Source organism: Rattus rattus, chromosome 7, assembly GCF_011064425.1.
Source record: "Rattus rattus isolate New Zealand chromosome 7, Rrattus_CSIRO_v1, whole genome shotgun sequence".
NCBI lineage: Eukaryota > Metazoa > Chordata > Mammalia > Rodentia > Muridae > Rattus > Rattus rattus.
In genome coordinates this window covers 94,840,286-94,868,227 of record NC_046160.1, presented here as the reverse complement: position 1 = coordinate 94,868,227, position 27,942 = coordinate 94,840,286, and the positions used below count along the sequence as shown (strand labels likewise).

The 27,942-nt window shown below is 43.6% G+C and overlaps 2 protein-coding genes across 3 annotated transcripts in view; one reads left to right on the top strand and one right to left on the bottom strand.

Moving 5' to 3' along the window:
- The window catches only part of Slc39a9 (solute carrier family 39 member 9), a 38,113-nt gene extending 27,448 nt beyond the window's left edge, over positions 1-10,665 (bottom strand). For both annotated transcript variants that reach the window (XM_032908039.1, XM_032908040.1), the window contains exon 1: positions 10,546-10,665. In XM_032908039.1, coding sequence (XP_032763930.1) covers positions 10,546-10,641 — 96 coding nt within the window. In that variant the 5' untranslated portion in view covers positions 10,642-10,665. The remainder of the gene's footprint in view (positions 1-10,545) is intronic.
- A 999-nt stretch (positions 10,666-11,664) lies between these two features.
- Positions 11,665-21,379, top strand: Erh (ERH mRNA splicing and mitosis factor). Its single transcript, XM_032908037.1, has 4 exons — positions 11,665-11,755; positions 14,275-14,362; positions 18,561-18,681; positions 21,277-21,379. The coding sequence occupies exons 1-4, from the start codon at positions 11,753-11,755 to the stop codon at positions 21,377-21,379; spliced, it is 315 nt and encodes a 104-aa protein (XP_032763928.1). The 5' UTR covers positions 11,665-11,752.
- The last annotated feature ends 6,563 nt before the right edge of the window (positions 21,380-27,942 follow it).

Genomic DNA, 27,942 nt, shown 5'->3' with positions numbered 1-27,942 from the left:
GTAGAACTCACTGCAAACAAGCACTCCAGGGTGTTGGAAAAGCTGTTCATGGGTGTCTCACTGGAGACTGTTCCATAAAATACCCAGGAGGGGTGCCAATGGAAACTGATGCCTGCTGAGTGCCCCAAGAGCCTAGACTGAACAGTTGGCTGCAGAGAAGCCTACCCAGAGGAGGGGTTAAGACTCCAGCACATTGCAGGACTTGCCAGGAATAGACATTGTGTGGGGCGGCTGGCATGCTAAAGAAATAAGCGCCGAGAAACTGCCCAGGAGCCTGCTCAGCAAGGATGCCAGAACGAGAAGGATAACACTTCCCTCTTATTATTACTCTCTAGCCTCCTCTACTGACAAGGAGTTAACATCCTGCCAGCTGGCAGACGACATATTTAAAGGGCCAGGTACATGTTTTTAGTAGAGAGGATGATGAAGACTGAATTTGGGACAAAAGGCACTCAACTGGTATCTAGCCCAATAGTTTATGAGAAAAAGCAGGAGCTACATGAGAACCAAGGGCAAAATGCTTATCTCAGGAGGTCTGGCAAATCAGACTTGCTGGTTCTCTGGATTCTCTAGGTTTCCAGAAGGCCAAGTTCTAGATAGGAAAAGTGCCACCAATACTCTGCCTATCACTATATAACTAGCAGTTGTCAAGTACTCAGTAATCCACACGCTCTATCTACTACAATCCCTTTACGTGTCAGCTCAGTTAATCCTAGCGACAATCCTATGAGGTAGGTACTTCTATTATCCTTGCCGTACAGTGGGAGAAACCAAGACCTAGAAAGTAATTTGCCTAGCCTCACATTGCAAGTAAGTGGCAGAGCAATGACTTGGACCTATGAAGTCTAACCCCAGAGTTTATACTCTTAATCACTGGGCTAAACTGCCTGTCATAAAATGTGTTTTACTGTTGAAGAGTTTTTTGCTTTTACCAAGTGTTCTCCCATTTGCCTGTCAAATGCATAAAGAAATGAAGCTGAGTGTGTGGCTCGGTGGAGAGCCCAGGGTTAGCTAGAGTATAATAAATGCCCAGGATCAAGGCAGCAAGGAGACCCTTCCACGACAGGTGTCATCATCTTGACCTTGTCACTTCACGGCCCATATAACTGAGACGGGATCTCCAACCCAATAACCCATCTACTTCTGCCTCAGGAAATAAAAAACACTAGTATTCAAGGGTAAGTGAAGAGCTTTCTGTTTTTCTTTTCTCTTCCTCTTTTCTTTTCTTCTTTCTATGTAGCCCCAGCTAACCTGTAACGCACTCTGTAGATCAGGCCAAGCCTAAGCTCACAAAAATCCCCATGCCTCTGCCCTCCATGTGCTGGGACTAAAGGCTTGGGCTACCATGCCCGGCATTCTTCTCTTCTTAAAGAGAGTTCCTAATACATGCAACCGAGTGGCTCTGAACACCCATCTCAGCTGGGATGAGAGAGATGCAGTACCTCACCCTGCAGAGGCTCCTAGGACCACACTCACATTTAGCACTATTCTTTATTACCTGGAGTTCCAAATGGAGCCCTAGTGGATGTTAGATCTCATCATTCAAAAAAAGCCTCAGTTCTAAGTTCATCCAGTGTGGGTTTGGGGATATGGCTCAGGGTTTGGTAAAATGAAGATCAGAGTTCAGATTCTTAGCACTTATGGAAAAATTTGGGAGTGATGGTGTGTGTCTGTAGCACTAGCACTTGGGACAGAGACAGGTCAGTGACAGGGAAGGAGCCTTGCTGGCCAGCCAATCTAGCTGAAAAAAAGCAAGCTCCATGTTCTGTGAGTGCAAAAGTTGAAGAAGCAACTGAGGAATACAGACAGATAGACAGACAGATACACGATCTTCAATTAGAAACATTCCAAATAGGTTTTTCTCTTCCCTTTAAAAGGATATCACCATAAAAAATGGAATATAATTAAATAGTGAAGATATCAAGTTGAAAATCTTAGTTCAAAATGGCAACTACTTCAGATTCCAATTGGGCACATGTTATAGGCATCTGGGCCTTGCACACATACAACTGTTTACTAGAGGGGTTGACATCTAACTATCCCAACTAAGACCATGGCGAGAGAGAAACTGGGAAGGCAAAATGTTCTCGGTGTTGAGATGCTCCTGGTTTAGTGGGTGGAAAGAACCAACGTAAACAGATCCTTTCTCACAACATCTTTACAGTGCTCATCAGGAAAGTGGTGTCATTCAGTGGACAAACACTCTGACATCCGGAGTCAAAGTCTCTTGTCACCAAAGTGTGTGGCTTCTCCTGCCAAATTAGTTATTTGTAAAGCTACATTAACACTACCTTTGGATCTTGTCCTGAGGCTTAAATAAGGCAAGTCATACCAGTGCCTGATATATAGGAAGAGCTCAGGAGCACACACGAAGGTAGAGGTGCACACCCTTGGCTCTAGCATTCGGGAAGCAGTACAGGTCTCTATGAGTTCCAGGCAAACCGCATAGTGAGGACCCTTTGTTAAGAAAACAAAAGAGGGGCTGGAGAGATGGCCGGCGGTTAAGAACACCGACTGCTCTTCTAGAGGTCCTGAGCTCAATTCCCAGCAAACACAAGGTGGCTCACAACCATCTATAATGGGATCCAAGGCACTCTTTTGGTATCTGAGGACAGCTGCAGAGTACTCATACGAATACATAAAATAAATAAATCTTAAAAACGAAAGAAAAAACTATTATGCAAGTAAATTTTAATTATGCATATCCATATAGCATCTTAGAGAAAGTGAATTTTTCATAAAAGTATTGGATCTGATTATATCCTAATTTTGTCTCACTTAAACTTAGTTTATCAGTCATAGAGCCTTACAAAATAATCATCTGTAGTTATGAGGAAAAACGTGTTACTGGCTGCTTTCCAAATAAGGATAAATCCACTGAGGTAAAATTTAAAGTTTTTTAAAAAAAAAAAGATTTATTTATTCATTATATATGAGTACACTGTAGCTGTCTTCAGACACACCAGAAGAGGGCATCAGATCCCATTACAGATGGTTGTGAGCCACCATGTAGTTGCTGGGAATTGAACTCAGCACCTCTGGAAGAGCAGTGCTCTTAACCACTGAGCCATCTCTCCAGCCCAAAATTTAAAGTCTTAGAACTCAGAAATAAAATTCAAAAAAGGGGCAAAAGCTATTGCATTCTCATAAAGAAATAAAAGAGTAAGACACCAGACAATGCAAAATGTCCTTGAACTGCCACTTGATCAAACCTACCTCAAAGGGGACCAACTGCCAAAGAAAATGCAGACTGAACAAACTTGCTCTTTAAACACAAAGCCTTGTATTTAGTGATGAGTCAAAACCCAGAGACACCTATTTTGAATGAATCACTTATTGTAAGCAGACACAAAAGACAACCCCAAAATGTGAAAGGACAAAACAAACCTTAACACTAATATTTCAGTACAGAAAGAAAAAGAAAGTTACATACCAAGAACATTGTCACAAAGTGGGGAAGCTACAGGGCAAACATGTCTCCAAGGAAAACAGGAGCCATGAAAGCTAAGGCCAGCCATCACCACAAGCTGTCTGCAGTACAAACAAAAGCTAAAAAGTGTCTGTGATTGTGAAGGAGGTGAGAGGGGAAGCTCCTTCATTATCAGAAGTTTGTTGCCACAAGTCATCAGAGAGGGTCAGGGAAATGGGAGGGAGGAAGTGTAAAGGAAAGTTCAACCAAAACTAAGCATATATGGAAAAGCCAGAAGGAAACCTAATTAATGTGAAGCTAATAAAAAAATAAAGTTTAAATGGAAGTCCCCTATGACAATAAATAAAGTTGCTTTCAGAAATCATAGGTTATTAAATTCCTATCCCAGGGAACATAAATAGTTTTATGTCAACTTATCAGAGAGGAGAGAGCCTCAATTGAGAAAATGCCTCCATAAGACTGAGCTATAGGCAGGCCTTTAAGACATCTTCTTAATTAGTGATTGATGTGAAAGGGCACAGCACATTGTAGGTGGTGCTACCCCTGGGCAAGGTGACCCTGGGTTCAATAAGAAATTGTTGGCTGGAAAGATGGTTCAGTGGTTAGGAGCACTTGACTGCTCTTGCAGAAGTCTGGAGTTCAATTCCCAGCAACCACAGGGTGGCTCACAACCATCTGTAATAGGATCTGATGCCCTCTTCTGGTGTGCATGATATACATAAAATACATAAATAAATAAACCTGAAAAAAAAGGAACGAAGCAGGCTGAGCAAGGCAGTAAAAAGCACACCCCCATGGCCTCTGCATCGACTCCTGCTCCCAGGTTCCTGCTCTGTTTGAGTTCCAGTGCTGACTTCCTTCCCTTCAATAATAGTGATGTGGAAACGTGAGCCAAATCAACCCTTTCCTGCCCAGGCTGCTTTGGTCACGGTGTTTCATGAGAGCAATAGGAACCTCAGACAGGGGGGACACCTCTACCAATGGTTGGTCAAGGAGGCCTCTGAAGACTCCCAAGCAATATGAGCAGCTGCCGTGGCTGTTGGCTGCCACCATAACTAGAGGACAGCATAGATTTTGGTTGCAGGAACATATAAATCAGGCTGGAACTGAGCTGGAAGCCTCTTCCTGTTAGTTTCTACACAGTGCTTCGGGGGAAAATCATCACTGATTATGAACCTTGTGTGTTCCACCATCAACCAGCCGTAAGAAGTACTCCGTGGTGCAACAGTGCAAGCCAGTAATGAAAATGAAGGTGACCACTACTCCTGGTCTGAGTTAAGACCTTCTCCAGAGGAGGGTAAATATAGTTGGTACTGTAAGCCTGGTCAAAAGCCCATGGGGGGGTATGCTGTAAGCACCAGCGGAAAAGCTCCCGCTACTGTTTTGCTAGATGGACATAATGTACTCATTAAGTTGCTAACTAAATAATCATGTTTATACTGATAAATTTGCCTGCTGTTAGCTGTGCTCAGAAAGCTCCTTTTATCAGTGTTCAGTGGTAACTACAGAAAGTCTCAACTCAAAGTGTTGAGAATAAGAAAGTTTTCAGTGACCTGCCATAAATGGGACTTTTCTATCATCCTCTCCAAAGTTGAGGAAACACCAAGGAAGACAGGATAGAATGAATTAAGAGCAGAGGAAGGAATGGAACGAGGGAGATGTTGACATCCTGTCGTGTAAGGGAAAAAAGCTCATGAACCACTCCCTCCAAAGCTAACTCCTGTAGAACCTATAAGCAAATAATAGTAGCTGGAGAAGTGGGGGCTCATAAACTACAGCCCCTCCTTGTCTGTTTATCTAAAGATAGTTAATGGCCAGTGGGGGAGGAGAGAAATTTCAGTAGTATAGTTACAAGAGTAAGGAGTCCACACTCCTGCTAATAACCTCTCACCCAAATCCTGTAACCAATCTTAATGAAACTCACCAGATGGTCAAAATACAAATAAACAAATAAAGACATAAAAGTAGGTAGAAGAGGGACTAGGTAGGAAGAGGAAGGGTGTGAGAGGGAGAGGAAGGGAAGCAAGTAAGGGCCACTGGGTAAATATGATGAAAACATATGCATGCATAAATATCCCACAGTGCAACCCCCACTATCATGTCTAATTAACACACTCTAATAAAACTAAATTAAAAAACTGGATATCATGCTCTCTTCCCCTTCCATTCCAGAAACAGCTGTATCTTCTTGTGCAGTGCCAGCCTCATCTCTGAGACATGATTGGAGTGAATAGATTTGGCCATATTGGGTGCCTGGTTACCAGGAGTGCCTTCACCTTTGACAACATGGAGATTGTTGCCATCAATGACTCCTTCATGAACCTCAACTACATGGTCTACATGCCCAGTAAGACTCCACCCACAGGGCTGCAGAGATGGCTCAGTAGTTAAAAGCACTGATTGCTCTTTCCGAGGTCCTGAGTTCAAATCCCAGCATCCACATGATGGCTCACAACGATTTGTAATGGGATCTGATGCCCTCTTCTGGTGTGCATGAAAACAGCAACAGTGTACCCACATACATGAAATAAATAGATAAATAAATAAATAAATAAATAAATCTTTAAGACTCCATCCATAGAAAATTCCACAGTACAATAAAGGCTGAGAACAGGAAACTTGTCATCAACAAGACAATCTCCATCCTCTGAGAGAGAAATTTCCACCCCCATCAAACGCTGATGAAGAGTATGTTGTGGAGTCTACTTATGTCTTTACCACCATGAGGAAGACTGAGGTCCACTTGAAGGGTGGAACCAAAGGTGTCACCATCTCTGCCCCTTCTGCTAATGCTCCCATGTTTGTGTTGGGTTATGTTGGGTGGGAGCCATGAGAAGTATGACAACTCACTCAAGACTGTCAGTAGCTTCCTGCAACACTGATGGCTTATGTCCCTGGCCAGTGCCATCCATGACAATTTTGGCATTGTAGAGGGATTCATGACCACAGTCCATGACATCACTGCTACCAGAAGACTTGTCAGTGGAAAGCTATGACATGGTGACTGTGGGGCTACACATCCTCGCAGTCACTTGCCAAGGTTGTGGGCAAGGTCATCCCAGAGCTGAACAGGAAGCTCAGTGGTATTGCCTTCCTACACACAATGTGTCCACCATGGATCTGACATGCTTCTTGGAGAAAGTTTCAAGTATGATGACATCAAAAAGGTACTGCAGCAGGCATCAGAGGGCCCACTAAAGGACATCCTGGGTTTCAGTAAGGACTAGGTTGTCTCCTGTGACTTTACCCTTTACCCAGCTTTAATGCTGGGCTGGCACTGGTCTCAATGACAACTATCGTTTTCTGATATGACAACGAATATGGCGATAGCAACATGGTGATGAACCTCATGGCCTACATGAGTAAGAAATAAGAAGCTTTGGACCACACAACCAGGAAGAACATGAAAAGAAGAAAGGGTCTCTGATGTTGGGGAGTCCCTGTCTCAGCTCAGCCCCCAACACTGAGCATCTCCCCTCACAATTTTCATTCCAGAACACCAGAAGAAGGGAACAGCTCAGAGAACCCTACTCTCTTGAATACCACCAATAAAGTTCACTGCACCCCTCCCCCCAAAAAATTATAAATCAAATGAAGATCTTAAAAGGCTTTATAAGCAGTACTGAAAATCCTCCCCACATTTTCCAATGTCCTTATGTCCTAGGCCTAGCTTATTTCATCCTTCCCATAGCCTGTAAGCCTAACACAGATGAGATGAGTGTGGAACTGCTGGCTCAAACAACAACACTGACTTGGGTTTTATTGTTTTGAGATTATAATACAGTTACAACATTTGTCTCTTCCCTCTCTTCCCTCCAAATCCTTCCATATACCCCTCCTTGCTCTCTTCAAATTCACATCTTTTTTCATTGTTATTGCATGTGTGTGTGTGTGTAAACATATATATTCCCAAATATAACCTGTATAATGTTGCTTGTATGTATGCTTTCAGTACTGACTATATGGTATGGAATAACCAAGTAGTGTATATTCTTTCTTGTTTTGCTTTTTGAAACATGGTGTCTCTAGCTCAGGCTTGATAGAAACTCACTATGCAGCAGAGGCTGGGCCTCAAACTGTAATCTTCCTGCCTCAGTCTCTGAGGGCTGGGATTACAAAGTAGCCCCGATGATACCCAGCGACTGTTGTCTCAGCCCCTCTGAGATTGGTGGTTAGTCAAACTAGGCGCTAACCTCACCCTACAGCAGCACTACGCTCATTTGCCTACTACAGCCTCGGTCTCTGCAGATGAAAACTCAAACTGCTCTCTCAACACAAAAGTCCCAACGCTGAAAGTCTTCAGAAACTTTTACAACAATATGATTACTACAATTTCAGGAATAATTCTGTGTCTGCTGACTCTAATAACAACACCTATGGGGCTGTATTTGCTATGCCTTTTTTCCACTTCATTTCATTTTTGCAAATATATTGGGTCTGGATTTGAATGGAAATTTAAAACAAAAATAATCCTCAGGCAATCAACCTAAAATCCCATTCTAGCCTTCTGTATCTACTTCATTCATCAATCAGGACAGCCGAGTGTGAACTAGGTAAACTAGGTTCAGTCTGTTTCCACAGCGTTGTTCCCAACTGCCAAAGAAAACCAACCATCTAAAAGTCAGGATGCCACACAGGACCTCAAAGTGAGCTGTGGCCTCCTCACAAATCTAGTTCACATCCCTATATGCTGAGAAATTAGCATCTTTATAATCATATATATATGATTATATATATAATCAGTATATTATATAATCATATAATCAGTTATATATAATTGATTTGACAACTAAAAATTTTATTCTTTGTTTCAGAAATCAAAAATTCATGAAGGTACAGTTTCCAGGCCCTAGGGTAAAGAAAAAGCCATCCACGAAGAAAGGTGGTTCTCCGGTGGGGAGAAAGTGAAGGGAAATCATGTCATACCCTTTAGATGGTCAGATGTAACAAGTAGACTGCTCCAGCAATTTCAGATCACTCATTTCTAACACTAATGCTTTAAGAGTTGATGGTTCCATCTGTCAACTGACTTCATTTCTGCTCTGAGAAATCTTTAGAGAAGCACAAAAGTGCACATCTTTAATTCTGCTCTGAGGAGGCAAAAACAGGTGGACCCCTGTGAATTTGAGGCCAGAGTGACTTTAGGACAGCCAGGGCTACACTGTCTGGAAAAACAGCCGGTCAGTAGTAGTGCATGGCTAGTTCTAGGAAAACAGATGCTCCCTTCTGGCCTCCAAGGGCACTAGGCACACATAAGCTGCACAGATATCCATGCACACAACCCCCCCCACACACACAAATATTTTAAAAGAAAGAACAAATGAAAAAAAACATTGTTAGAGGGATAACAGAAACTTAGGCAGAAAAGTAACCCAAAAGTTCAGTGATCAAGGGCTGATAGGCCACCTGATGCCCAGCTCTATCCAACTGCCACCTTGACAGGAAACAGGAAACAACAGTAAATTTAAATACGCTAGCAGAGTCAGTCTGTGAGCAGGATTTGTCCATGTGCTAATAGTACATGTACTATGTACCCTTGCCACGGTGGACAGTGGCTGAAAGTGGCTGTGACTCAGACTATCTCATTCCAAGATACTTGATGAACTTTTTCAAGTTACATAGCCCGTTTCCTTGTCTGTAATATGGCTGAGTGAATCTGTTGCTGGGGTTTTGTCTGTGTCAGTGCTAGGAACCAAATTTGGGCTTTTCATATTCTAGGCAAACACTACCATTTGTCTATACCTCAGGCCTTTCAGAGAGTCTTATACATATAGTCATATGTGTGTGTGTGTGTGTGTGTGTGTGTGTGTGTGTGTGTGTGTGTGTGTGTGTTAGGGTTAGGGGCTGGAGAGATGGCTCAGCAGTTAAATCACTAACTGCTCTTCCAGAGGACCCAGGTTCGATTCCTAGCACCCACATGGTGGCTCACAACACTTTGTAACTCCACTTCCAGAGGACCCCACAACTTCTTTTGGCCTCCAATGACACCAGGATTACATGTTTTACGCAGACACACATGTAGGCAAAACATCCATAAATAAAAACAAAACTAAAAACCTTATGTATCATTAGATCCCAAAGGGCACACATGAAAAAGGAAATAGAAAAGAAACACACGAGCAGAGGTGAAACGTTCCTTTGTCTGGCTGAAGGCTCTATTTCTCCTCCCCACCTAGACTCACCACCCTTTCCACCACAGACTGTTTTCTTCACCACTAATGCCTTTCCTTCCCAGTCCCTTTGAGGCCTACCTCATGCCTCATCTTTCCTCTGAGGAAGTTAGTCCTTTCAGGAATAGAACTGAGGCAAGGATTTGTTTACCTACCAATCTTGAGAATGAAACTATGGAATTCCCTTGCATGGAGTAGTTTTTCGCCCTAAACCTTTGAGCACTGTATGCCTAGGGAACTCTGACGATCTAAAGAATAGATGTGCATATCCTTTCTCCCCCTCCCATAACCTCTGTTTAATGGATGACAACCTAACAAAAAAACCCTGCTATGTAGACCAGGCTGGCCTTGAACTCAGAGATCCACCTGCCTCTTCTTCCCTGTGCTGGGATTAAAGGCCCAGCAAAAAGTTTATCTCTAAACAAACAGATTTGAAATTAATCTCAGAATATCCAATCCTTGGCTTCTTTGAAAGTGATACTAACAATCTACTTTAGTTTTTTTCTCTCTCACACTGATTGTAGTGCTGACATCCTAAGCTTTCCTCCAAAAGCATTTATGATTTTTCTCAAGAAATTGTTATACTGATTTCGCCTCAGTGAAATAATAGTTTCCATTTGGTTTTATCTGATATCTTGATTTCTTGAAGCCTCCGGAAATGTAACTGTGGTTCCTGTCTATAGATAAATGCAGAGCCCCAACTTTTGGTAGTGGTGGGGTGTATAATTTTCAGAGGATTCTGAACACTTCAGGTTCTCCAGTGTATCATCTCTCCACCACTCTTGGTTAAGATTTATAGGGCTGAGTGTGAGCTTTGTTTCTACTGTGGAATGTTACATCCTTCCCTTAATGAGTCCTTAGAGCTGAGAAGCAGCTTCTTTGCAAATATCACTATGTCTAGCACCATCCTACCTAATGCTTGGCAGAAAACGGACAATTTCTTACCTCTGAGAAATTAACAGCCAAAGGAATGATTCCAGCCACGTAACATCCCACCAACATTGCCAAAGACAGCAGACTAATGGAGAGAAAGTCATCCATTCTGCCCTCCTGTAGTCACCCCTCCACCAGGCTTTAAAATTCCAGTTTCAAACGGCGCTTGGGCTGTTTAAACGTGTGGTCTTCCAAGAAAACGGGAATTTCCTCACTTCTTTCAGCCTTGCCACCGGCCGGTGAGTTCATGAAGCCCGCCGCTCTCTTAAGAAGCAAGCTCCTTTTGCTGATACTAGCACCAGAGAAAACTTTGCGCAGTCTTAGGTACTTGGTTGCCAGTAACTGGGATTCCGGTAGGTAACAGATGGAGAAATTGTGCAAAAAGAGATCTCCTTAATCGTCAGAATGAGGGTGACACGATGACCCGCTCCCCAAGACAACGTCCCTGGTAGCAGCAGGAAAAAAAGGTAAACCCAAGTGTCTTCTCCACACGCGGTACCAGTTCCCAGGGGTGGCACCGCAGGTGATACGCCCCCAGGGAAGGGACCAGCCCACCAGTGCCAGCAAAGTACCTTCCGAGTCTAGAGTCGGGCAAGATGTCCTGCAAGTCTCTAACAATGGGCTGGAGGATTCAACAGCAAAGTCGATACGACGCTGTCTCTGTCCTACACCCGGTGCTACCCATGGTACTTCCCTCCGCCAGGCCCTGACCCTGAGCCGCCAATACTACAGCTGCCATGGCCGCCAAGTGGCACCTCTTCATTACTCCCACTTCCGGATTGTCTCGCCGCCTCCTCTTTAGCAGGGCACTTCCGGGTTACAACCGACCTATAGGCCCGGGCCCTTATATTGCCGCCATTTTTTAGAAAGGCTAAAAAGAGATGACTGGTGTCGCTGTTGTATTCCCCATCACTTTAGCCGCCTATCTGTTAATTAAAGTACAGAAGGCAACACCCTGAAACAAAGTGTTCTTTCTAAAGCTCCGAAAGATTCTCTTACACATCTCGGCGCCCTTATCCAAGATGGCTGAAACAGAGTCGGTATCCACTCTAGAAACCGGAAATGTGTGAATCTCTATGGTCCGAAAGGCTCTTTTGCGTCGCGCTTCCGACGATTTCCGGCGACGGCTCTCGCGGGATTGGCTGTTGGCGGCGTTGCGGCTGAGCTCGTGTGCGGCGGCGGAGGTGTTATCGGCGGCTGCAGCAAAGCGTTTGGCGCGATGGTGAGTTTCTCAGCGGTTGCCGGGGTCCCCCAACTTCCAGGGCCACCCCTGCCCCGTACATCTTCCCAACCTTCCCGCCCCTGCCCATCTAGCGCGAGCGAACTGCTCCCCGCCCCCTTCCCCCCAGCTCGCGGATGGACCCTTCCCCTTCCCGGCGCTGAGCCGCGGGGCCTTGACTGTAGGCCCCGAACCTGGTCTTACTTGCGGCTGCGCGCCCTGATGCTGGGGGCGATGTGTGCGGTGGGCTGAGAATACGCTATCTGCCGATCGCTGCCTGTAAGAGGGAGGCGTGGGGTGCCGTTCTTTCTCTTCAGATGCACTAGCGGACTCGAGGAACAATGGCCGGGGAACGTGTGTCAGACGTTTCCTGAAACTGACACACCCGTCACCTTTACTGTTCCCCGTATGTCGGCCTGGGGGTTCGGATTTGCTTTGCAGTGTGCAGCATCAGCCGTCCCTCGGCCCCCGAACTTAAAAGAAAAAAGTTTTTCCCTTTTTCAGTGTCCTTACTTGCCCTGTTTCGGCAATTATGTCAGCATTCAATCTTGCCTTGGAAGTGGAGCCTAAAAAGAGACTCCAGGGTCTTGGCCCTAAAGTCCAACAAGGAATGTTTTTGTTTAGTTTGTTAAGTTATGTGTCTGTTTGCACGTTAGCACAGGTGCCCTCGGAGGCCAGAAAAGAGAATGAGATCCCCAGGATCTGGAGTTAAAACAGGCGGTTGTGAGCGGAGGATGTGGGTGCTAGGAACCAAACGCATGCCCTCTGTAAGAGTAGCACGTGCTCTTAACCAATGAGCTATCAACATTCTCGTTTTTCTTTTTTCGGATCTTAAAAGATTTCCTTTTCTGTGTATGGTGTTTTGCCTGCATGTCTTGTGCCACTTGCATGCAGTGCCTGCGGCAGACAGAAGAGGGCGTCCGATCCCCTGGATTGGAATTACCGGTGATTGTAAGCGACCATGTGAGTGCAGGGAATTGAAAACCGGTCCCTTGGAAGAGCAGCTTGTGCTCTTAACCACTGAGCCATGTCTCCAGTACTCCAGCCCTCCTGCTTTTAAGTAAACAAAGGGGAAAGATTTGGAGCAGGTGTGTTTTTACTTTTCAAATGTTACTATTTCAAATTATTCCTTAATTTGCCTTTAAAATTTAAAAAATGTGGCAAAGAGTGACTACCTTGTTGTCTAGGATGAGCCATTACAAGAAAGTAAATATGGTTTCCATGAGACCAATTTTCTTCTCAACCACAGACATTCTAAAAGTACCTTTTGAGTAGCTGGCCTTTTATGAGCCCCTACACAACTAATCCCACTTTCTCTGCCTATTAATCACCAACAAAACACTGTTTACATCGTTACAGTTTCTTTTGTTACCAACCTAGAGTTTAGTCTCAAGTCTTCTCAAAGTTAATCAAAATGACACAAATCTCTGGGGATGGAGAAATAATAATGTTCTCTTGCTATATGAAATTTAAATTACTTTTTTGTTGTTTTTTAATACCCAGATAGCCTAGATCTCAGATTCTCAGTTCAATTTGTTGATAATTAAATTTTTGGATTGTCTCAAAATAGTTTGGGCATCCTGACATAAGAATTTATTTTTTAACCAAACACTAGTATTGCAAGTGAAGAAAACAAGGTGAATAGTTTGGTTGAGGATTAGGCTTGCAGTGGGGTTGCATCATGCTAGCATTTGTTTAATTATTCATTCTTAAATGCATGGGAGACACTGCATAAGATTATGCTGGCCAGGATTCTTCTTTGTCTCATTTGAAGACATTTTTTATTTTTGCTACTTTGAAGGGAATTGGTGTTGGTGACATCTAGTGAGTAGAGGTCAAAGACGCCACAAAACATCCTATGTCAAACCCAAAGAATTCATTACTGTCCCAAAATATAATGAGAACTCTGAAACTGACTCCACTCTCTAGTGAGCAGGAGAAAAGCTTTCAGTGTCCTGCAGTCCCTCTGGAATTCACAGATAAATGATTTGGGTATGTGCTGGCCCTTTAAGGCAAAGTCATCTGGGTGAATAGTTCAATGGATGATTTTAGTGTGGTATTTACTATATACATTTTATATTGTTACTTTTTCTTACATCTTGATGTTTAATAACTCCTGTATAAAATGTGACTCCACTGTTGTGCTCAAGTCAGAGAAGACCTTAGGTCGATACAGTGATTATAGTATTTCCTTTCTCCTTTGATTACCCCATGTCTTAGTTTTTATTGAGTTAATAGAGCTAGAGGCCAGTGGAGACAGAAAACAGGTTCTAAAGGTTGTTAGTAAGAAAAATACAGGAGCAGGTATATTTGGAGTTTGAGAAATGATGCAGCAGAGAGTAAAGGACTGACTTAGTTAAGGGAGTTGTGACCCAACACTGATACAGAAGTACTGCAGGATGAGCAACCTAGTTATGTTTTAGTAACTATAACACCTGTCTGCGTCATGCTGGAGCTATGTCATGATGTGAATTTCTGAGTTGCTTGTTAGGATATTCATTGAAGTTGTTTTTCCCCTTCAGTCTCACACCATTTTGTTGGTACAGCCTACCAAGAGGCCAGAAGGCAGGACTTATGCTGACTATGAGTCTGTGAATGAATGCATGGAAGGTGAGTGAGCACGGAAGGTAATGAAGGGGAAGTCTTCAGTCCCTCACATACACATACCATTCTCTTGGGAGATAAGTAGCATGTGGGGATGAGAATCTTTTGCCCCCTACTTTCTTGAATTACTCATTTAGGCAGGGAAAATAGGTTTTTAGCATGGACTGTTACTGCATTTTGTTATGAAACATGGGTGTTTTACATACATCCTTTATATCCCTTGGCTAAACTGTAGCATCCTTGAGTGGTTAAGATGGGCTCTGAGAATGCCTTCTGAACCTAAAATAAGTTAGCTCAGGGAAGGTCAGGGTTCACAGAAGGAGGTCAGTAGGATTTATCGGGCATTTGCTAAACTCACACCAGACTCAAACCCAGCGAGCCATTAGAGAACACAGACTTACTGTTCGCTGCTAAGTGGATTTATTTTTGTGCTTAATCATACTAACTGGTTGTGCTGCCCGACATTTCTAGGAAATTGTTCTTTGCTTCTTTCTATCAAAAGTTATGTAGTTGATTTGGCTGCACAGCAGGTCCTTTAACTCCTAATCGCACTGATTACTGTGAAAACAAAAGCTACTTATAATCAAAGATGACTTTAAGGTAGCTTTTACAATACCCATGGCACTGCCATCAGACTCGGCTCCTAAAGATGAAAAGGAGAGTCAGATGGTGGTGGCACACACTTTTAATCCCAGCACTTGGCAGGTAAAGGAGGTGGATATTAGAGTTTGAAGCCAAGCTGATCTACAAACTAATCTCCCAGACAGCCAGGACTACACAGAGAAACCCTGTCTTAGGGGGGAAAAAAAAGGAAAGGAAAGAAAAAGGTGGGTTTTGCGGAGGAGGGGAGACTTGCAATGTCTTCAGGTCCATTTTTCTGCTAACCTTTTGTTATTAAGCTCAACTACATAGCAAAAAGAACTGTGGCCTTCGAGGACTGTCGCTGGGCCCATGTTGTCATGTTTGGACTGCAGACGGCGGCCTTTCCTAGCCTTAATTAATCTTAGTAAAGTCTAACTTTGTTTGCCTATGTATGACAGAGTTTTGATACCTATCCAGGCTAACCTGGAATGCAGGATTTCCCTGTGGCCTCCTAAGTACATGTGCCACCGTGTCTGCCTCTAATATTTTGAATCTTGTACTTTAATTGATACATGGGTTCAAGTTTGTAGAAAAATTGAACAGAATATAAAGTTGGTCCCCTGCCTCTGTCCGTTGTTGACGTCTTGGGTCGGTGTGGCAGGTTGTTCCAGTGGTGAACTAGGGCTGACACGTTGGTAACTAAGTTTCCTAGTTTACATTAGGGTTCATTCTGTGTTATCCAGTTCTGTGAATTTTGCCAAATTTTGGTTGGCTTGTCAATTTAGAGTTATAAAGAAAAGTTTCATTGCCCTGAAATTTATGCCTGCTCTGTCCTCTAAACCCATGGCAACTACTAGTCTTTAAACCTGTAATACCTAATACAGTGTAATATGTAAATAATATTACACAGTTTTTGTTGGAGAAATAAGTAAAGAGTATAGATGTTGAGTACTTGTGGCAATTGTTTTTCAAATGTTTCCAACCCATGATTAATTAAACCCATGAATACTGACCCCACACAGGCCCAGTGAGCTGGTTGTAATTGCTGCAGACAATTGCAATAACAGTGTGCATTTAAGGTTCTTCTGTGTTTTATGACTTCATTTCGTTTTTTAGATTATAAATGTAGTTTATGTAGCTCATTTTATAGAGTACTTGCCTAGTACTTGTACAAAGCCTGAATTTGTTCCTTGGCACCACATAAACAGGCATAGTCCGAACCTGTAATTCCTGCACTTGGGAAGTGGAGGCAAGAAGATCAGAAGTTCAAGTTTATCCTGTTGTAGTGATTTCAAGGCTAGCCTGGGCTACATCCTATTGAAAAGGAAAAAATGGTAATTTATTTTCCGTATTAAAAAGTTAAAAGACGAGTGATGGTCATTACCATCCTGTGTGATTCCAGCACTGCTGAGGCTAAGGCCAAAGAAGTGAGAGTGTGAGGGCGGCCTGAGCTACATAGTAAGTTACAGGACAGCACGAGCTGGGTACTGGGGTACTTTCTGATAAAGCCTGCGTGGGGAGGATGTAGGGGAGGGGCCTGAGAGGCTGGGGCAGAGCTCAGCAGTAGAGGATTCGCTTAGCATTCGTGAAGCCCTAGGTCCAAGCCTACCACTGCCAACAGCAAACACTTCTTTACCATGAAGATCTGCCTATATTCTTCCCTCCATCCCTTTCTCCCTCCATCCAAATCTGATTCTAGTAAAATTATTTACCAGATTTATTAGTAAGAGCTTTATATAGAGATAGTTTAAATTTCTTTTCTCTTTGGGGGGAAGTATATAGAAATAGAGCTGATTTTCATGTACTGAACATGTATGTTACAGCCTTGTTACTTCATTTATTAGTTCTAATCATGTCTTGGTGGCTTCATATCTACAAGACCACCTCATTTGCAAATAGAGACAGTTTACTTCTTCCTCTCTGGTCTAGATGCCTTTTAACTGCTTGCCACTTTGTTCTGGCTGCGGCCTGTAGTGAAGTGCTGAGTAAATGTTCGTCCTCCACACGGTAGCAGATAAGCATGGTCTGTGTCCACAAACATGGCAGGAGTGACGGGCCAGTGCCGTTTAAAGATGCACAGGGAAATTAGTTACTTTCCTGGACTTGACTTCCTGTTTGATTCTAACAATTAGTTACCTGATTGGAGTGTAGTGTGCTAGTAGCAGTTAAGAAGGAAAGGGTGGCTCAATAAAGGCTTAAGCACCAGTGGGTGAGAGCCCAAGACCCCTGTAAGTAAGCAGCCTGTGCTTAGTATCTGATGCTGAGGTGAGGAGACGGGTGGGTGGGTCCTAGAGGCCCACTGGCCTGAGTAAGGTGCAGGCCAGGAATACACCCTGTCTCAAAAGTGAACAAGGATGGCATTTCACGTCGGTTTCCTCTGTAGCCCTAGCTATTCTAGAACTTGCTCTGTAGACCAGACTGGCCTCCAACTCAGACGTCTGCCTGCTTCTACCTCCTGAGTGCTGGGATTAAAGGCCTATAGCAACTCAACTCCAGCTTTTAAAAATTAGTTTAGAGGTTCCTTAAGAGCTTATATACTACAATATAGGGCATGTTGCCCACAAATAACTAGCATTGATAACACTTCTCCCTTATGTGGTTAGTGGTAGCAATGGACTGAACAGGTAAATCCCCCCATTTGTAGAACTTTTTACTGGTTGGAAATTAACAGGTAATGTGCTCTGTTGATAATTGTTAATGCTACCATTGATTGTGAAGTTTTGGTTTGGAGACAATTTCATTTATAGTAAGCTGGCCTGAAACTCAAAATATAGCTGAGGATGAGCGTGAACTTCCGATCCTCCTTCTTTGCTTCTCAAGTGCTGGCATTACATATGTGACCACCACATCTGGTTTTATTTTCTTCTTGTATTGGAGTACTTGGCGTGTGCTAATGCTTCATATGTGTTACTTCAGATAATCTATAGAACCCTATATAAAGGTGTTTACTATTTGTCAGGTAAGGTTTTTCTGGGTAAAGGTGTTCGTCCTGAGTTGTGTGATAAGTAAGCTAACGTTCTAGCTTCCTCTTGAGTCTAACATCTAGGCCCTTCAGTGCCATATTAGGACAGGTTCCAACTCTGTCACCAATTACTGTGACTTTCCCATTGCATCAAAAGTTGAAGGTGAATAGGAAACTTCTGTGTTCTGCTCTCCAACTTTACAAAGATTTACTGGGAACCTTGATAAAGAATCACACTAAAGCTGGGCGTGGTGGAACACACCATTAATTCCAGCACTTGGAAGGCAGATGCAGGAGAGTCTCTGAGTTCCAGGACAGCCAGGGCTATATGTAGACAGACCCTGTCTCAGGGAATGGAAAAAAAAAACAAAAAACACAAAACCACAGTAATATCTGGAAAGGGTCGCTGCTAATGACCAAACAAACATGGGCCCTCAGGCTAGCAGTCTACCCAGGTGCCCAGCCCAGACCTTTAGTGTTTGTTCAACTCCAGGGGTTTGAAGTAATCATATAATTATATAAAGCACAACATAGTTATCAATATTCTTACAAATTTAAAACAAAGGTGACCAGCCTGCAGTCCTTTTCCAGATTAGTTTTCCTAAGGTAAATAAAGTGACAATATAGCCCTACTTAATGGTCTTGTTCTCTCCCCCATAGGTGTTTGTAAAATGTATGAAGAACATCTGAAGAGAATGAATCCCAACAGCCCTTCCATCACATATGATATCAGTCAATTGTTTGATTTTATTGATGATCTGGCAGATCTCAGCTGTCTTGTGTAAGTATTAGCCACTATATCTTTAATTTGTATTTTTCTGGCTTTTGTCCATTTATATAGTTACTAGTGTTTCACTTACATATAAATAAAAGGTTAAGATGACTCTAGAGCTGAAGGCATATGGGGCTTGGCGGTTGAGCGTGGGATGAGGATAGACAGGCTCCACATCGTGTGCTCTAATCCTGATAGTCCTTTTCTTGGGGTCTCATACTCTTACATTTTCCTAAAGTAATTGTTTTCAGATTAAAACCAAAGTTCTGTTCTTGAAGTTTAATTTAGTCCTACCTTGTGTAAGCAGGGTTTCTTTTGTTTCTTTGGTGTGAGGTTTTAGATTCTAACATGTTTATTATAGTTGTATTTAAGTTTTATTATCAGTAGTACCAATGTAAATATTGTCCTATAGTCTATACCTTGAAGTAGACTAGATTGCACTTACTTAATTAGGATACATGAACAGAGCACGGTCCTGGGGAGTTACTCACTTTTGAATACTTCCCATGAAGCAGCCTTAGTAAAGGACTGCCTCTGTGTTTGATGAGGCGAGTCAGGCAGGGGAGAGCTTAGGCGCTTGGAGTAGGCAGCCTCTGGCCTTACCTTTCAGAAAACTCTTGGTGTTGCTTATGTAGAGCATTCCTATATGTAGGAGTGCAGGTTTGTAATCCTAGCTAATCGGGAGGGTGAGGCAGGAGGATGGATAACATGAAGCTTTAGCTTAGATACTGGTGAGGGGTCTGGTGCATGGACTGTTGAGCTGTACTATGTATAATGGATGACAAGATTTATGATCTGAAGAAAAATGAACCTTGCCCAGCATCACTTAGCTATTAGGTTGCTTCACTTTAACCCTTGATTTCCTTACTTTTTATTTTTAAAAAAAATTGCAGGTACTTGTAGGGATTTTTTTAAAAAGCTAAAGAGAACTAATTTAGATACTTTAAGTAATGTCCCATGCTTAGTAACAACTTTGTGGGATTGGGGCTTGAGGCAGAGTTTCTCTATTTAGCCCTAACTGTCCTGGAATTCACTCTGTAGTAGACCAGGCTGGCCTTGAAGTTAGAGACCCACCTGCTTCTGCCTCCCGAGTGCTGGGATTAAAGGCCATGCCACCACCTGGCTAACTTTAATTTTAATACATACTATCACTTACCTAATTCTTTTTTTTTATTTGTATGGGTATCTTGTCTGCATTCTTATGACTTTTTACTACATGCATTTCTGATGCTGTCAGAGGCCAGAAGAGGGGGGTCAAATCCTCTGGACTGGAGTTACATACAGATGGGTATGAGCATTGTGTAGGTGTTAGGAATTGAACTCAGATCCTCTGGAGCCATCTTTCGAGCCCCCTCCCCCAGTTTGTCTTTTTGGTTGGTTGGTTGGTTGGTTGGTTGGTTGGTTGGTTGGTTGGTTGGTTTAAAACATGGTTCCTCTGTGTAGCCCTGGCTGTCTAGGAACTTGATTTGTAGGTCAGGCTGTCCTCAAACTCAAATCTGCCTGCCTCTATCCCCAAGTGCTGGGATTCTATACTGGCACACCCGGTGCTTTGTCTGCCTTGTTATACTCCAGCTTTTTTGTTTGTTTGATATTTTCTGTGTGTAGGTGTTTTGTCTGCATGTATGTCTGTACCATGTACTGTATATATGCAGTGCCTTCAGAAGTCAGAAGACAGCATTGACTCCCCTGATACTGGAGTCACAGACCCTGGTGACGTGGGAGCTGGTCCTCTGGAGAGCAACCAATGCTCTTAACCACTCACTAAGCTGCCTCTCCACCCCGTACTGCAGCGTTAGTGTGTGTCCTCCACATAGAGTTGAGTTTTAGACAGCTGGAAAGCTGCTCTGTTCCTCAAGTCCCATAAAGACACTGACTGGCTCGGTGTACTGCAGTCTCTGGAAACCTTCATTATCAATAGCGTTCTGCTGCTGGAGTCTTCTGCCTTACCCTTCTCTTCTGTAATTTCCATCTGTGGGCCTTTGGGTTTTATTTTAAAAAGCAACTCAAACTATGAGTTCCTTAAGCAGCCGGAAATCATTGTTGAAGTAATAATATTCTATTAGAGATTTCTTAGTTGATTCAGAATAAACTTAGCAAATCTAAAGCTACTAGTATTTAGCTTTTGTTTTTAATCACTAAAGCAATTATTAAATAGTTTGATAAAAATAGAAGCTATGTAGTAGATAAAAAACACAAGGTTTTGGTCAGTAGGTGTGTTAACTGGGTGCTTAAGAGTGCTGAGCCTTGGCTTTTACACCATAAGACCATTGTAGGTGATGCAAATCTGTTTGTTTAAACAGCAGCACTGGGCTGGAGAGATGGCTCAGTGGTTAAGAGCTCTGACTGCTCTTCCTGAGTTCAATTTCCAATAACCATATCGTGGCTCATCTATAATGGGATCTGATGCCCTCTTCTGGTGTGTCTGAAGACAGCGACTGTACTTATATACATAAAATAAATCTTAAAAAGCAAAACAAACCACAGCAGCATTGTCCACTTTTGACTTTCTTCGTGTGTGGAAATGTGCAGGTTGATGCCATCCCAGGCAGTTCTGTGGGGTTCTAACTGACCGCTCTAACTTTGCATGTTTGTCTCTGTTCTCAGTTACCGAGCTGATACACAGACATACCAGCCGTATAACAAAGACTGGATCAAAGAGAAGATCTACGTGCTCCTCCGTCGACAGGCCCAACAGGCTGGGAAGTAAATTGAGTTGGAAGCGTTAGGGGGGGGGTGGACTTGGAACAGGTGCCCACAGCGCTGTAGTGAACCTTTGTATGATAGTGAGCCTGTTTTCTGTGTTACACTCGAGCCAAGATTGAATGTCTGACGTGAACCGTGAATGATCTTTTTCACTCTGAAGCCACCGTTGCCCTTTGCTCCTTTACTTTCGCTTTTTTTACTTAAACATTTTATGAAAATTCAGATAGAAAGCATTTTTGCCATTTAAGGTTGGTTCCAATCCTTGAAACTGTCCGAGTCTGCTTTATAGCAGTGAGCGCACTAACCCTTCGTGGGGGGTGGGGTGGGGACAAGGTTAGTTATGTCCTCTGGGAAAGTCTTAGTGAAAAATAAAGAAATGTTCTGTAGTTGTATTTTCTCACTGAGTGGTTTTCTTATTTGTTTTTTGTCTCTAAATATTGAATTGTCTGACAGACCATTTCAGTTTTAAAATCAACAGGCTGCTACACAGAGGACTTGAGTTCACATTTGGACACATTTTACTGTGATTGCTATGACAATAAGCCTTTACCTCATTTTTTCCAGCAGTCAATAGATCTCAATTGTAGTGCCAATATTTGTATCTATTATGGCTACAAGTATAAGATGTTTCTACACTTAATAGTAGGACCACATCCCATGACAAATTGGAAATAGTCTAAGACCAAATGCATTTGGTGCCACAACCTAATTAAGAACAGAACACTGAAAACACTGCTTTCCTCTCCTGGCTGCCTGGTGGCTGTTTCTTACCTCACTGCAGCTTCCCAGCATTGCTAGGGAATATCTAGACCTAGTATCATCAGCTTAGGACAAAAGTGGAACTCAAAACACAAAATGTGTGTCTTTCACACTATCCTAAGTTGGAAACTATTTATAGCATTCTCTGGGAGAATGTACCCTGGGAATCTGCAGCAGTAAATACTAACTGCTCACTCCTATGGAAGCTATTAGAGTGAAGGGAAGACCACGGAAAATATACAGCGTCATCTTGTTTTGGATACAATGGTTCTGTGATGACTTAAACACATCAACTGACCTTCTAGTTGTTGAGTGCGTGCACTCCTAAGTCTATTTCATGGAAGTCAGCATCTTCACACACTGATAGTTTACAGGGAGGCTCATGGCTGGCCTAATGTTCCCCTCTTTTTCCTTCCACATCTCCTGCATTAGTCCTTTGACTCTTTATGTTTTATGCAAAATCAAATTCTGAAGTATATATTTATTGTAGCACTGGAGATGAGCTTGAGGCCTAACACATTGAAGTCATGCTCTCAGCACTGAGTCACAGTCCTGCTTGTCTTCGTGAACGTATCACTACCAAAGACCCTACAACCCTATCAGTGATGTTCACTAGGAGTTAGCCTGAGGCCATAATTTTTCAAATAGCTGCAGAGCTAAGTCAGGTGGACCTGTTTTTAACAGCATTTGTCCAGCTGCTAATTACGTTTTTCCGGCGTGATCTTTGCTTTGTTTAAGGTATAATAGAACAAGTCTGGAGGGAGGGAGACTTCGTCCTCCAGCTTGATTATAGGTTATGACAGACATAAAAGTTACAGCCCTGTCCATGGTCACATAGGAAAGGGTCAAAAGGAGGTGGGGGTAGGGGGTTGCTGATGAGATGGCTCATTGGGTAAAGATCTTTATTCTAGTAACCCTGTATACAGGTAGAAGGAGCAAACGTTTCACAGTTCTCCTCAGAGCTTCTCATTGACAATATAATTTATAGTTTTTTAAAAGTTAGCCTTTTAAGGTGAGGTCCGTAGTAAACTTAGTGCTTCGGCTCAGCTATTAACACTGCCCCAGTGTTGGCAAAGATTGTTAAACAATGGCTGGTTGGCTTTTTCCATAAGTAAAACATTTGATTGCTGCTGCCTAAGGCAGGGACTTGAAGGAAAATTACTTCTGACACAGGCCATGGAAGTGGCTCATCTTGTAAAGGCATATGCTGCCAACCCTGACAATCTGAGTGCAACCCCAGGACACGGTGCAGAGAGAAAAATCAACTCCCAAAAGTTGTACTCTGGTCTCCACATGTACGTATGCGCACACTCAGCTCAACAAAAAATTGGAGCAAGTCACAGCCTAAATAAGCTAGGTGTCTGTCATGGAAGTGTTGGGCAGGAATGCTGGTGAGCCATTCTACATACAGCAAGGCACGAGTGGTTCTGTACGATTACAACGGCCAGACTGAGATGGGAGAAACGGCAAGACAGGTGATCTGTATCAATACTGTTAGTATTTGACAGTTGAAATGAATCGGGCTGTCCACATGTGCTGTCTAAGGGACAATCGGTAGGAAGACTCAGGGACGGTTTCCGACCAGCTTGATGAGACCAACATTAGCACTTAGGACAACAGCATTAACAGCATTAACAGGTGCGTGTAGAAATCAGAGTACACTTCCGGGAGGTTGGGTTTCTAATGAGCTCCTAGATCAGGAAACAGTCATTGTGTCCTTGCAGCACTTCAAAGTAGGAAATAATTGGTTTGTTTTATTTTGTTTTGTTGGTATGCATCTTCTAGTGTTTGGCTGATTTTGGTTTTTATATTTTGGCTTTTTCCCTCCGAGTCAGAGCCTCCCTCTGCAGCCTCTCTCATCCGGCCTTTGCTCTGCACCTTAGACTAATATGAAACTCAGCAATCCTGCTCCGGCCCCTCAGCCACGAGGACTACAGGCATCCGTGAGCATGCTTGCATTCATTTCCATAAAGGATGAAAAAGTAGGACCAGACTCCGTGGGTGATTCACTCGCAGATTACACAGCAACAGACTGGATGGAAAAGACAAAATTTTAATCTCAAAGACCTTCAGGGGCTGTGACTCCACAAAAATGAATGGCTGTGGGCTGCATAGTGCATTTGACTGCTGTCGGAGAGACCTGACCAGACTCGATTCATAAGCCTGATAACCCACGCTTTGCCCCGGTTAACTCCTAACACACAGCTTGCTGATTCAGTCGTCTTAGGGTTACTATTGTAATAAGGCACCCTGGCCAAAAGTCACTTGGAGAGGCAAGGGTTCATTTGGCTTATATATCCTGAATCATGGTTCTTTGAGGGAAGCCAAGGCAGGAACACAAGATGGGCAAGAACTGAGGCAGAGGCCAAGGAACAGCACCTAGGACCTCCTGCCCAGGAGTGGCACCACCCACAATAGTCAGGGTTCTCCCAAGTCGGTATCGGAGAAAACACTCTACGGGCTTGCCTACAGCTAAATCCTATGGGGGCAATTTCTCAGCTGATGTTCCGTCCTCTCAGGTGACTAGCTTGTATCAAGTTGACAGAAGTAGGCAGCACATCGGCCAGGCAAGTGCTTCTCTTCATGGTAGTAATCCTCATGGTGGTTCATCCATCTTCCCAGGGATTATCCTGAGCACAAAAACACGGCTCATGTACAAGAGATGACTTGAGTAAGAGCCACGCTATCCTAGACACCTCATGCATGAGTAACACCTCTCATAGTTCTTGACTTGGAGCAAGAGGCCAGTGCAACCCAGTTATGAGAGTCACTACTGAGAGAAATGGCTGTTTCCTGCCTTGAACCTGTCATTTTTCCCAGTTTGGGTATAATTTGCCATCTAAGGGTCATTGCTTACATAACCGACAATCTTGCCTAGTAGTATATATCATTACATCCCCTCGAGAAGGAAACCGAAAAGTCAACCCACAGTCAAGGTTTGTCTGTGGAGCAGAAGTTTTCGTTAATCCCTTACCTGCAGACCAGAAGTGTAAGGTTGCACAGTAGCCAGCTCAGTGAAGGGAACACTTCTGTTGCTACCTGGCCTCGAACTCCTGGGCTCAAGTGGTCCTCCCCCTTTATCTCCTGAGCAGCTGGGGTCCCAGGCTGGTTAGAGGGCAGTCTAAGCTGGGCCTAGAAGGACAGTGGGAAGCTAGGACAAGCTGCTGAAAAGCGTCTGAGGGATACTAAGCCACTGTGTTTGGAGTAGAGACCATAGCAGCTTACAGGTACCCTTAAAAGATTTTCAGTCATAACCTGTCAAGCCTTTGTGTGGGAAGGATTAGGCACTCTGCTTTGTAGACTAGATTGGAAAGCCAGAGAATGTAATATCCTTGAAGCCTAGTCATGGAGTTTTTCAGTGAGATAGGTAAGGTGAGAATTAAAAAAAAAAAAAAAGGCTCTTGATTTGTATTACAGGAGGTCTTTGCAGCAGTGTACTGTAAAGACACATAATACCTTTGCAGGAAAAAGGGCAGGAGTGTGGGTGATACACCTGATCCTAATGTTTGGAGAGTCAAGGCTTGAGGATCTCCAGCTTGAGATTGGGGGGCGGGAAGCGGCTTCATTGTAACACCCTATTATAATCAGCTACATGCTTGCACTCTCCCTGTCTCTCTCCCTCTCCCTGTCCTCCTCTTCTCCTTAAACCTCTCCCTCTCCCCCTTTCTGTCCCCTCTCTCTCCCTTTCTCACTCTCTCTCCCTCTCTTCTTCCCTGTCACGAAGGACTTTATCCTCAACTATGATCCTGTTGCTTTTGTCAGGGATTTTATAGCAACAGGAAAAGTAACCAAGAATGAAGTTCACTGAAAACAAAAATGTGGTGATATGGAGTGGTAACTTTCTAGGGTGGAGGGGTGTGTGTGTGTGTGTGTGTGTGGTGTCTGTGTGTGTGTGTGTGTGTGTGTGTGTGTGTGTGTGTGTGTGTGTGTGTAGAACTTAACAAATAGGCTAGAATGCTTGACCAGCAAGCCCGAGGGGTCCACCGGTTTCTTAAAGCTGGAAGTCCAAGCTGACTTTTTAAAAGCATGAGTCCTGAGTATTAAACTTGGGTCCTCCTGCATGTCAAGACAGCCCTTTACCGCTGAGCTGCTTCTAGACCTGCATTTGTTTTTTTCCTTTTAACAAGGGCAATTTACTCACAGGTGTAAGCAGAGAAAATGTCTAAGGTTTTTATTTTTATTTCTTTAATTTTTTGAGATTACAATCTAATTGCATGACTTACCCTTCCCTTTACTTGCTCCAAGTCCTCCCCTATATCTCTCTCTGCTATCTTTCCAATTCATGGCCTCTTTTTTTCATTAGTCATTGTTACACACATGTGTGCGAATAGATATATACAAATTTCCCAGGTCATAAAGACAACCTGGAAAAGTTGTAAGAGCCGGAGGAACAAGGGGTTTTGCTGTGAAGATGTCAGAAGCTGCACCTACGAGGTCTCACCAGCATGGCTGCCTAAACATGAGCTGAACAACAAGCTAGGCAGTTGGTGGCACACCTCTCATCCCAGCGCAGATCGTCAAGGACAGCCAAGGCTATACAGAGAAACCCGGGAAGGGCTTGGAGACAGGGCATGACCAACAAGAGCCATGCTAGTGTGCACGGGAGAAGCTCCTGTGGCTTCAGAGCTACAAAAGAACTTCCAGGCAACTAAGGAATGCTGAGAATGGGAGAAACCGTCTTCCCCAGGGACGAATGCACCAGTTATCAAATACTGAGGGGCCATCCCAGAAAACAAACATACGCAATTAGCATTATACAGACTCGGTTTTGTTTTTAATATATCGGTCTGCATGCTACAACTTTTCAAACCCCAGAAAACTGGATTCAGTCAAGAGTTTGGACCAGCGGAAATAAAAAGCAAAAATTACCTAGACTTCCACCTCCATAACAGAATAAATAATAAAGCCTAGACTAATAAAAAAGTGGCGGTTCCACTCTTGAGATGCTAGGCAACAAGACAACGCGGGGCTGTGAACTAGGAGAAACTAGGAGTCCCACACCTCTGCCTGTTTGGAGTTTTCTGGATGGCAGACATGGGAAGGGTTCACATAGGGCCACCCACCTTGCAACTGAGGAGAGCACTTAGAATCCAAGTGAAGCTGAAGTATCTGGGAGTCACAGCATGTGATGGTTTGAAAATACTCGGCCTAAGGAGTGGCACGACTAGGAGGTGTGGCCTTGTTGGAGTGGGTGTGGCCTTGCTGTAGGAAGTGTGTCTCTGTAGGGATGGGCTTTCAGCCCTTCCTCCTAGCTGCCTAAGAGTCTTCTATTTGGGTTGGGGATTTAGCTCAGTGGTAGAGCGCTTGCCTAGGAAGCGCAAGGCCCTGGGTTCGGTCCCCAGCTCCGGGAAAAAAAAAAAAAAAAAGAGTCTTCTATTTGCCTTCTGAACAAGACATAGAACTCTCAGGTCCTCCAGCTCCATGACTACCTGAAAGCTGCCATGTTTCCCGCCATGATATGGGGCTGAACCTCAGAACCAACTAAATGTTGTCTTTTACAAGAGTCGCCTGTTCTTGGCGTCGCTTTATAATAATGGAAACCCTAACTAAGACACAGGACAAAGATAGGGACAAAGAGGATCTCCCAGAGTCCCAGTGTTGGGGTTTAAATCTCGGCCCGCGCCGAGACAAAGCACACCAAGCCAACATGGTTCCACGTGGAGAGGTTTAATAAGAGAAGAAGAGTAAAAGGAGTGGGGGAGGGGAGGGGGAGTAAAGGAGATTGGCCCTTGGCACGTGGGGGTAAGGGAGAAAAGGGGAGAGAAGGGACAGGGGAGAGCAGAGCAAAGAGAGAAGTAAGAGGGAAGT

Bases quoted from the DNA above. Each gene is read 5' to 3' on its own strand.
- Erh (XM_032908037.1), top strand. The intron at 14,363-18,560 runs GTGAGTGAGCAC...TCTCCCCCATAG, and splicing joins TGTGAATGAATGCATGGAAG to GTGTTTGTAAAATGTATGAA. The intron at 18,682-21,276 runs GTAAGTATTAGC...CTCTGTTCTCAG, and splicing joins GCAGATCTCAGCTGTCTTGT to TTACCGAGCTGATACACAGA.